At 38.6% G+C, this 11379-nt stretch overlaps 1 protein-coding gene across 4 annotated transcripts; it reads left to right on the top strand.

Annotated features, from left to right (window-relative positions):
* Positions 1-394: 394 nt before the first annotated feature.
* On the top strand, positions 395-10126 carry POU2AF3 (POU class 2 homeobox associating factor 3). 4 transcript variants are annotated; one of them, XM_088481413.1, is made up of 4 exons: positions 395-487; positions 3304-3352; positions 4346-4578; positions 8001-10126. In XM_088481413.1, exons 1-4 carry the CDS (start codon positions 428-430, stop codon positions 8334-8336), a joined length of 678 nt encoding a protein of 225 aa, XP_088337539.1. In that variant the 5' UTR covers positions 395-427; the 3' UTR covers positions 8337-10126. The 4 variants fall into 4 exon arrangements, with proteins under 4 accessions (XP_088337539.1, XP_088337538.1, XP_088337536.1 ...); XM_088481412.1 differs by lacking the exon at positions 395-487 and adding an exon at positions 2487-2497; XM_088481410.1 differs by lacking the exon at positions 395-487 and adding an exon at positions 2632-2720.
* Positions 10127-11379: the final 1253 nt, after the last annotated feature.

The following is an 11379-nucleotide window of genomic DNA, read 5'->3' on the forward strand; positions in this document are numbered from 1 at the left end:
AAAACGTGACCTGTGTGGGGTCCTGAGGACCGAGTTTGAGAACCACTGCTCTAATTTGTACCAGCTTAACTTTTCAAGTGCCAATCATATTGGGTGCACACAAGTTTGCTGCAAGTGATATGGAAGTGTGTCTGCAAGTTTGTCTTTAGCCAGTAAAGTGAACACAAAGTTCAACTAATCTATAACAGTCTTACAGATATAATAATATTAGCTAATATTTGCTAAGCTTTGTTCTATATAAACCTGCAGTGTATGTTGTAAAGTATCAAATATAGTGAATGGCCAGTAAAACTGCATGAACTATGACTCAAGGAAAGGCCTCAATCATCCTATTGGGTATTTGCTTTTCTCATAATGCATTTTGGTAACTGTACCTATTATCTGTTTTTCAGCCAAACCAAAGATATACCAGGGAGTTAAGGTTAGGATGACTGTTAAAGAGTTGTTGGAACAGAAAAGGGCGCTTCAAGCAGAAAAGAATGGCTCAGTAAGTTTTCCATCTCTCACATGTGTAGTAGCCACCAGACTAGCACTAAGTGTTAATACTAATTTGTGCATTGGAATAGGCACACACCACTGTTTGTTTTTCTCACCTGTGTCTATCTGTGCCAGATATATGTAATTATTAATAGGCCAAGTTACTGTAATGTTTAAAGAGCACAACGTCTTTGTGTGACATGTGTGAGCTTTAAGTCCTCCGCCTTCATATTAAGATAATCTATCTGCATACACTGTGAGACTGTCTGCTATTATTATTATGACAGATCCTATCATACTTTGTAGTGTGAGTTCAGAAATGGTCTGGTGATTAATATCAGCTAAAGACAACTCACCCCAGTGGGACAATGAGAATTCACACAGAAGTAGCTTAAAAGAGGAGACAATTTAGAATTTATATGACTAAATTAGAAAATGAATAATTAAAGTCAAAGGAAGAGATGTATCAAACCTTCTAAACAGTGGAGAAGAGGGCAAGTGGAGTAGTTGCCCATAGCAACCAATCAGCTTCTAAGTATCATTTTACAGAATGTAATTGATAAATCCTATCTAGAAGCTGATTGGTTGCTTAGATCATCTTCTTCATTCTTACACTTGTCCATTTTTCTGCTTCCAAAATATCAACTTCACTTCAATAACTGAGTGTTCACTTGCTGCCTAATATTTATCACCACTCTACAGGTGCCATTGTAGTGAGATAATCAATGTTATTCTTTGTCAGTCAGTGGTTTTAATGTTATGGCTGATTGGTTTATAACATGAATATATTATGCATGTTACCTATTTAGCTACATTAAAAATAAGTGATCCCTAATACAGCTGTAAATGGCTATTTGTCAAATCTACAGACGTTAAAATAAAATGGGAATTGGTATAACCCATATCAGTCCTCTCATTTACAGTCAATAAGAAAAATTGTTCTAAATACTCATTTTATTCCTGAGTTATCTACAGAATTTGACACATTTCTCCAGCTGATTTTGGAAAAGATGTCCAACAGTGAATTCCCCCTATCATTTGTGCCCACCCATTAAATATGTGTCACTATATATCCCATCCACAGCACAGCACAGAATGATTGCCCACTGTCACCTAATTTGTTTATAGACTCCTCCTCCTGTCTATATTTCACAATTGGCTTTCCAAAAATTAGAAGCTAGAGGATAGAATTTATGTAAATAACTTTTCTGTAGACACTGCGATATAACATGATGGCAGTCCCCAATCAGAAAGCATTAAGAAAATATATATTTTAAAAATACCATTATCATACAGTATGTGCTCATAAATCTATACTACAGTATAGAGTATTGCAATAAGTGGTTTCATTGTTTTGTTTATCTTAAAATAAACAATTCTCATTAATGTAGCTATCCACATCAGTGACATCACAGACAAATCTAAGCACCAAATAAAATAAAATATGTAATTGACTATTGCACATGAATAATCTATGGATATTTTAAGTAAGACAGAAAAAAAAGTTAAATATCAGTAGCCTACTGAAATCAGTCAGATATTTGCTCGTATTGACTAACTTTCACAATGAAAGCTAATTGGTAACTATTGCACACCCCAGCATTATCTTAGTGGAAGAGTGTTCAGAATGTTGCAGTAGTGATCATTTTAAATACAGTAGGTGACTTATGCAATTCTCAAAATGCAAAGGTTCTGGACTTGTCTGATCTCTAAATTTTAAATTTCAGTTCTATGATGCCAGAACTCAGAGACAACTAGAACACACCTATTCCCTACACTAAGCACCTGCCCATCTCTGGATCGTTTTCTAGACTAGCACCATTCAATTATATTAACCTAGTGAGATATCATTGAAGTATGCTGCTGTTTACTTTAGCTAATAAAATATAAAGTAATTTAAAAGACCTCGTTAAAAAATATATAAATACATTTTGAAGGGATCTATAGCCAGCTATATTTGCATTGGGGGCTGCCAGGTAAATCATTACCTCTTCCTGGTTCATGACATTGGAAACCTAAGGTATGTCTGTGCTGGGAACAATACCTGAGGCTGCAGCCTCTCCTAGCTAGGGAGTGAGGGAGCAGCAGGCCGCCTCCTCCTCCAGTTATCACGCCAGCAGCACCTCAGTCCCTTTAAACATTAACCCATTCCACCCAGGAGCAGCTGAGAGAGCCCCAGAAATTGAACCTGGTGTCATGCAGGAACCAGTTAAACCAATTATGGAGATCCAATACAAGATTCAGTAATACAGTACTTATGTTTTTTTTTACTCTATAATATCCTATTGTAACTGCATACCGATTTGATTTTCATAGGTTGTGGAGAAAATCTAATCGTTGGGATGAGGGTGGTCAAGATATACCAGTGCATGTTTTATATAATCAACTAGTGATAAGAACTTATGTAAGACACAAATGAACCCGCTTTCAGAACATACAGCTGTAAAATAAAATAAATGCATACGTTTGTATCAGCCAGTGCAGAGTAGGCTGTTCCCAGGGTTGCCTCTCTCGTCTAATGCCTGCGGTATGTCTTTCATGTCTTGCCTTAATATGCTTGTTCTGCAAAGAGTAGTGAGATCCGCTTCCTGCAGATACAATGTAATTACTAGTAAGACGATAAAATGAATACAAGGGAAATCAAAATATTGACCCACAGCAACATTGTACATAAAACGATATAATTGAAAAAATAAACAAAATAAAATAAATGTATTACTTACCCCGTCATTTTCAGTACATGTAGCAGCCTGGTAATTATTGTTCTACATATAGAGGTTTACCACCAATAATACATATCTTTTTATTATCAATCTTTTTTTGCAGAAACCCCAGCAGGACAAAATGAAGGTTTCTGATCCAATTCCTCCTTCAGGTTGGTGTTAAAAAAAAAAACAATTGAAAACAAAAAAGAAAACAAAAATAAAACAAAAAAAAATCACAAAAACAAAAAGTCCCCAAAACATTAGAAAAGTCACAGGGAATTCTGTATACATATAAGTCTCCCAGAGCTTACAGCTCAATTTACGATCCACTTAATAATTATTCCAACCAATCAGATTCGATAAAAGGAGTAGGAATGCAGATGAGGAACACAGGATCACCATTTAAGGGTTTTTTTTTTCCCTTGAAATAACCCAAAGTGACATTTTTGATCTGCAACTCTTAAACAGAGGTGTTAAATGGCTTTTAAAATCGTATATTCCCGTTTTAAAGAGCAGATAGTTTTCTTTGTTGGAGAATAAAAGAGATTTAGTCGTGTTGTCTTTTCTTCCTAGTTAATAGTACTGCCTTTTTTTTATTCTAAAGGCTAAACCTCATTTGCTGATCTTTTATCTTTTAGATTGTAGGCTTGTTTTGTTTTTAGGGGTTTTGGTAGAATAACCTACAAGATAATAATGAGGATTCTCTATCAATTTAGGGTGAAATGAAAAATAAAACATTACATGACCTTACTCATGACGTAACACAAATTATTTTTATGTCAATGTAGTATTAAGTACAGCTATCTGTTTTATCATTTCTTTAGCTGTGGACAGTTTACCCATCCTTTCAATAGCATTGTGTAGTTTCCAATCATTTATTTAACATACATAATAATAATATAGTATCTAAGGTAACTCGTTTATTTCAGTCATCATGAATAATAAATTATAACATAGCCTATAACTGCCAGTATATTGATTCGGGACACTGATGAAGAACTAAGAGGCTTTTTATTACATTATGTTCCCCCATAGATAAGTTGAAAATATTAACTCCATTGTAGAAAGCAAACAAGATTATGCAAAATAGTTACTGCTTGTTTGATCTGCAAATATTCCATTGTATACATAAAAACTAACCGTGGCCTTGTATTAATCCTTAGACATTTATAGTGCGTGTGAACATACAACATCTGTACACAGCCACCAGCAGACCAGGCAGTCCCCAGTATATGGAGCCCAGGAAGATAATTTGAGTTTCTTGGATCAGCTGCTGGTGGATGCCTACCTTGAACCTGACCATATTACAGACTCCAGCATTAGCGTCTTCCAGAATCAATATATGTGCTTCATGGAAGAAGCCATCCAGCCATCTCCCATCTTCCAGCAGAACATGGTAACTTTTATCACTTTTCCTGTTATGTACTAACAATGGAGCATCTACCAGAACAGCAGAGGCCTGATGGTCTCATACAGGGTGTCACCCGGGTCGGTCTGACCATGGTATGGTATGTCAGGGCACCGAGGATCTGCAATACCTGCTCTAAGAAGAATCTGTAGCTGAAAGCTCCTGAGAGATATTGTATGTAGGATAGCAGGTTTGAGAAGGTTTTCATGAGTACATAGCAAACGCTTTATATAAGCTCTGTGTTTCGTGGAAAAGAACCAAACATAAAATATGTTCATTTACTAAGTCAGTTTCATGGAAACTGAAAATATGAAAATGTTATCTGTGACCTAAATGTCACAAAAAAACCCCATCTGCCCAGTGTCTATATTTCTGTCTCTCTCACTCCCTCATTCCTTCCCCTATGCACTCCCTTCACTTACTCATCCTCCCTTCATCTCTTGTCCTATGCTCTTTCTTTCTTTCTTTCTTTCTTTCTTTCTTTCTTTCTTTCTTTCTTTCTTTCTTTCCTTTCTTTCTTTCTTTCTTTCTTTCTTTCTTTCTTTCTCTTTCTTTTTCTTATCTCCCCTCTCTCTCATTCATTATCTCTCTAAATATCTTTTTGACCATCTGTCACTGTTAGTCAGACTCTCTCTCTCTCTCTCTCTCTCTCTCTCTCTCTCTCTCTCTCTCTTTCTTTCTCTCTCTCTCCCTCTTTTACTCTGTCAACCATTCTATCCATCTCTTTTGTTGACTTAATCAGTCTTTCTCTCTTTCTTTCATATATATATATATATATATATATATACTGTTAGCCTCTTCCTTTCTCCATTTCTGCCTTTCTCCTCTTCTCCTGCTCTCACTCTCTCTCTCTCTTTGTCTTTGCCAGTTTCTCTCACTTTCCTTCTGTCTCTCTCTCTCTCTCTCTATTAGTATTTTTCTTTCAGTCTTTTTATTTCTCTCACTAGGGGAGATATACTAAGCTCCGGAAAGTGATAAATTGAAGTGATAAAGTACCAGCCACTCAGCGTCTAACTGTCACATTACAGACTGTGTTTGAAAAATGATAATTAGAAGCTGATTGATTGGTAGTTTATCACTCTCCAATTTATCACTTTCCAGAGCTTAGTACTTCCGCCCCACTAGCTCTTTCAGTCTCTCTCTCTCTCTCTCTCTCTCTCTCGCACTCACTCGCTCTGTCTCTATCAGACTATCTCTCACATTTGTTTCCCCTTGCTAATATTACATACTGTAGATAATAACTTTATTTATTTTGCCTACATGGTGAAAAGTCTTATTTAACTTCAATGTATGTTAATTTTTTATTATAAATCCTACACATTGTATCCAATGCTGAGTTGGACGCAGTCACATTCAAAAAGAGTCCACGAAACCAAGGCAGATTTATGGGAGACAATGGAGGCACCTGCCACCAGGCTCCAGCTCTGAAGGGGCACCTCCTCAATTGTTCACAACATATTCACCACAGTTAGGGCTGTAACTATGTACCCGGAGTGTACCGTCACAGCCACCAAATACATGGCACCCCTTCCCGGCACCTGAGAAGCCACCACAAACTAGAAGAGAGCTCCATGTCAGACCATCAGCTGCTGCCTTCCTCTATCTATAGCCTGTCTGCATGCAAATTGCTACATTAGTGTCAGCGGCTGTGACGGGGGGTAACAAACTGTAACTCCGGGCATCTGGGATGAACTTACGCCACTGCCACCAAAGATACTACATATTCATGCAACATTGACTACATTGTGTGAAGGTTTATACCTGGAACATGTGTACCAGATTTTTGTCCGGGTACATCAGATACATTTACCTGCAATTGTTTTAAACATCTGCTTTGATAATAAATTACACATTGAATATTGGGAGTGAAAATGCAATTGGCTGCATTTCAAGCCGCACAGTCGCAGGCCTGGGATGCCCTGGCCAGATGGTAATTCTGGACCTGCCTTAGGGCTGGTTAAAATATTTATTGTGCGACCGATTGTGGTGTATAAGCAGGGCTGGCGCTAGGCTTCGCTGCGCCCAGTGCTGTCCTGTGTTGCCGCCCCTTCCCTCCTCTGCTCCCTCCCCCTGAGCATTTATCATCAAAATAGCACTAGGTGGGAGGGAGGGCTTTTCCTGCGCCCACCGGATCCCATTGCGCTCCAGGCGACAGACCGGCTTGCCCATGCCTGGAGCTGCTACTGCATATAAGATGTGCCAATTGACATTACAGCATGTATGACTGCTAAATGTGGGCATCTCATTTGGCCAAGCAGAAGTACACAAGGTATACAGCGGCATTTGCATAAACTCACTCGTTGACGAATGAGACCCGTAAAGTGAAGTGCTAAAATTGCTAACTTTTTTGTAGACAAATAGTTAATTAATTAGATTCTTCAGGCCTTTTGCCGCAGTATACTCAATTATATATGCATCACATGGCCAGTTGCACAATCCAGCGGCTCCAAGTAACCTATTGCTAGTGCTCTCAATTGCAACTGCTTCTGCTCCCGAGGATCGGCACTCACCTCTTACACACTGTTGCCAGGTTCTTGACTGGGGCATATGGCACTACAAACACCAAAATGATGTGCATTACTTAGCAGTGTAAAATAAGCACCCATGAGGCTCAATCAGATATGTGTAGATATGAGATCACTTTCACACACTTGTACCAATCTAACCTTAACTAGCTTGGTATAAGAAGCCCTTTTGTTGGTTTCCTTATTGTTTCCTAGTTGTGTCAGATTAATTACAAGTTTTGGCTGGCCCCTGGATTCTATCATTTTGGCTACACCCAAAGCAATTTTTTCAACTTATTTGGCTGATGTAGACTAAAATGTCCTGAAGTTGTGATGAGAATGGAGTTAAGCACATGTTGAACAAAGCAGAAGAATAGTTACCTCTGTCACTATTAAGTAGATGTATCAAGCAATGGGAAGTGGTCCAGTTAACCATAGCAATCGATCAGCTTCTGCCTATCATTTTATAGAATATACTTGATAAATGCTACCTCAAATCTGATTGGTTACTATGGGCAACATCACCATTGGTCCACCTCTCCAGTCTTTACACTGTGATACATATCCCCCTATATGTGAGTATTCGATTATCCACAATATGCATCATGACCTCGAGGCAATCACCGATGAATGAATCCCTCCTTTTGTGTGAGATCAGCAATCAACTACAATAAATAGAGAGTGCAGGCAAATTGAATATAACTACATAATGTGTGCAGCTTGTTCTAATCCTGTGCCTATTTTTCACATTGCCTCTCGCTATCATAATTCTTCATATTTTTATTTTTTTATTTTTTGGGGGGGGCAAAATACTAAAAAGAATACTAGATTCTACAGTGCACTTTTATTACCCTATAGGCTTCTCAATACTACAGTACATCTTACGTTTGTGTTATTTTGTTGCAGACACCAGAATCACCATCAGATTCATCTGATTTGTCAAATTCTTTTGAGTACTCTCCAACTTACCAAAGCCCAGAGTTTGTTCCTCAGAGCTATAGCTCCCCTTCCAACCAGGACACCAGGAGCTGTGCTTATGCCGGCATGGATCATCATCTTTACCAACACCAGAACAATGCCACATTCTGTTATTGTGCATATTGTTGCTCAGTGGACTATCAAGAGTCAGTAAAAGTCCAGGATTCTTGTGCTTACACTAACACAGACTGTATGGGATATCTTGCCTCATTGGAGGATGTCGTTACGAGGGACCTGACCAACTATGACTTGTGCTACAGATAGCAAATAACCTTTAAACCTTGCTCCTAAAAATGTGAACTCATTCAAGCATTAGTTACACAAGGCATTAATTCCTTTAAAATGGTGCCCCCACCATATGTAAACTAGTACCATTCCCATGACATCAAGGGTACCAAATAGTGCAGTATGTTGTTAACCACACCATCACCACCACCACGTGCAATGATGTAGATATAGATGAATGGTACCAAATCTGTATTCTCAAGAAAAGAGTGTGTGCAGGTTTCCAGTGACTTTGATATATATGTATATATATATATATATATATATATATAAAACCTACATCACATAAAATAGTTCAACTATAGCATGATAACTTGAGATCTATATATCTCAAGCCATTATGCTGTTGTCGAAAAATTTGACATGATATAGGAAACCTCTATAGTTGCAGAGTAGTTATGGGAAATTATATAGTGTTAGTTTTGCTTTTGGTCTCTTAAACAGCCATTTTTTTTTAGTATTTCATCTATTTTTATATTTGAAGGATGTATTTTTTACTATATTGTGTTATCTTCACTCTTTGTTTATTATTGATATTCATTTATTTGATACTGGTGAGTACCTAGGTCATTGAGCAGGTGCAGTGGTACCTGTATGGCATGGACTCATTTGTAGTGCAATGAAATCTAGAATTTATATGAATTGTGAGATTTGGGAATCGGGTTTCAAATCCTACTGAGGAAGATTTGAAAGAGATGAAACGCGTATGGGGTCTGTACGGGATTATCTATGATGTTATCTGCACAAGTGTGGTATCCTGTGGTTGAAATGATCTGGGGTTACAGTACTATAAAACCAGCAAACTCCATAAAGACTCTAGAAAAGCTCTATGACCTTTGAATGCATATGCTATTTTAAAGGCTTCATTAAAGAGTTTAGTTTTGCTTTACAACTTACTGATTTCTTACTTTTCTGTAAGTTATTACTGTTGGAACTTCTTTACAAGGCTAAAGAAAATGAACTTGGACAGACTAAAAAGACAACAAGATAAGCTTTAATGATTACACACCTCATAGGCACTACCTATAACCTTCACAAGGTCATAGTGTGGTTAACATACTGGATTAATTGGTTCCCTCTAAACTGGACTAATAGGTTTCTTCTAAATGTATTCTTTTCATAAGTCATGTATGTATCAGAAAAAGTTATTTTATCATAATCACAATGTATATGACTGATTAACTTTACTACACTGCCACCAACAACAGGTACAAGGCAAAAACAATAAAATAAAATTCTGCTCACCTGGTAGTGATGCTGGTTCTATTGCTGCCTATTAAGAGCAATAATTCCTGAGTGCAACCATTCATGCTAATCAGAATCCTAACACTTAATGCACTAGAGTATACTCACATTTCTTGTCAGAAAAAATATACAGTACTTATTAACAGTACATTTGTTTCCTTAAAATATATCTCCTTACATCTAACATCCAGTTTCCAAGTAGGTTAAACCCAGTGAAAGTGTCAAAATGCAAGTCTATTTCTTATACAAAATCATTTGAATTCCTAGATTGTCAGTACTTGAAAGATACTTTTCTCCTTCTTTTTAGTTAGGCAGTCATTTGAAAGTAAGAATTGACAGTAGCTAATTTCTGATCAAAAATATATAGCCTTTGAAATGTTGAGGAAATAAATGCAAGCAAACCGTTTTATAAAGTACAATTTTAATTTTACAAAAAAATACAAAACAAAAATAAATAACACTAATAGCATAAACTGAAAAACTGATGTTTAATTTACTTTTTAATTAATTTAGTCATTGCGAATCAGGACAAACAAGTTGTTTTATAGTTATAACAATTGTGTTCTTTTTTATACATGTTTTTATATGTGATTTTCTCAATTGTAATGCACAATGTTTTTAATGAATGATGAACAAAACTACCATTTTCTAATAAATAAATAAATAAATATATATTATATATGAAATTTTTACCATAGAGTGAATTTGAGTGTGCATTTTGCAAATAGTGCTATATAGTTTGTTATACAATTTGTGAAGGACTTTTCAATAGATTCTAATGCAGATCTATGTATCCTATACAGTGGCAGGCTGGGCCGGGGGGCAGGGTGCCATGTGCCTCCCATGCGGGCCACGGGCCGCGGGCAGTCTGTGTCTCTGTGACACAGCTTCACGGTGCGTGTAGCGGTGACCGGACAGAGTTCGGTCAGCGCTACACAGTGACAGACAAACACACAGCCGCCAGCGCCGGCAGCTGTGTGTTTGTTTTAAGTAGCAGCCAATGAAAGTCTGTCAGACTCTCACTGACTGCTGCTACGCCCACTGCCGACGCTGCTCCATCTTCCAGCTCCTGCAGTGGGTAATGGTAGAGACGCCATGACTTCCCTCCCATAATGCAGAGCGGCCCGGCCCGGGAGGACGAATGGAGGAGCATGGCGGCGGCGGCGGGAGCTGAGATTCAGGTAAGGTTTTTTTTTTAAAAAATTATTACCTGTGTCTACCGCACTACAAGGGGGAGACCACCACTGGGGGCACTACAAGATGGGGCGACTACTACTGGGGGCACTACAAGGGGGAGAGCACTACTGGGGGCACTACAAGGGGGGGACTACTACTGGAGGTGCTACAATGGGGAGAGCACTACTGGAGGCACTAAAAAGGGGGGAACTACTACTGGGGGCACTACAAGGGGGGGACTACTACTGGGGGCACTACAAGGGGGAGAGCACTACTGGGGGCACTACAAGGAGGGGGCACTACAAGGGGGAGAGCACTACTGGGGGCACTACAAGGGGGGGACTACTATTGGGGGCACTGCATAGGGGTACCACTACTGGGGGCACTATATAAGGGGCTGACTACTGGGGGCACAAGGGGCACTGCAGAGGGGGGACCATTACTGGGGGCACTGTATAAGGGTCACTGCATAGGGGGATCACTACTGGGGGTACTACTGGAGGCCTGCATAAGGGGGTCCTCTCCTGGGGCACAGGGGGCACTGCATATGGGCACCACTACAGGGGGCTGCCCCTAATCTTCATTTTTACTTTACATTAAT

The sequence above is a fragment of the Taudactylus pleione genome, unplaced genomic scaffold (assembly GCF_031769625.1).
Source record: "Taudactylus pleione unplaced genomic scaffold, aTauple2 ptg000270l, whole genome shotgun sequence".
Lineage (NCBI taxonomy): Eukaryota > Metazoa > Chordata > Amphibia > Anura > Myobatrachidae > Taudactylus > Taudactylus pleione.

Coding starts and splice junctions, on each gene's coding strand:
- POU2AF3 (XM_088481413.1), top strand. CDS start 428: ATGACTGTTAAAGAGTTGTTGGAACAGAAAAGGGCGCTTCAAGCAGAA. Junction 488..3,303: donor AAGCAGAAAAGAATGGCTCA/GTAAGTTTTCCA, acceptor CTTTTTTTGCAG/AAACCCCAGCAGGACAAAAT. Junction 3,353..4,345: donor TGATCCAATTCCTCCTTCAG/GTTGGTGTTAAA, acceptor ATTAATCCTTAG/ACATTTATAGTGCGTGTGAA.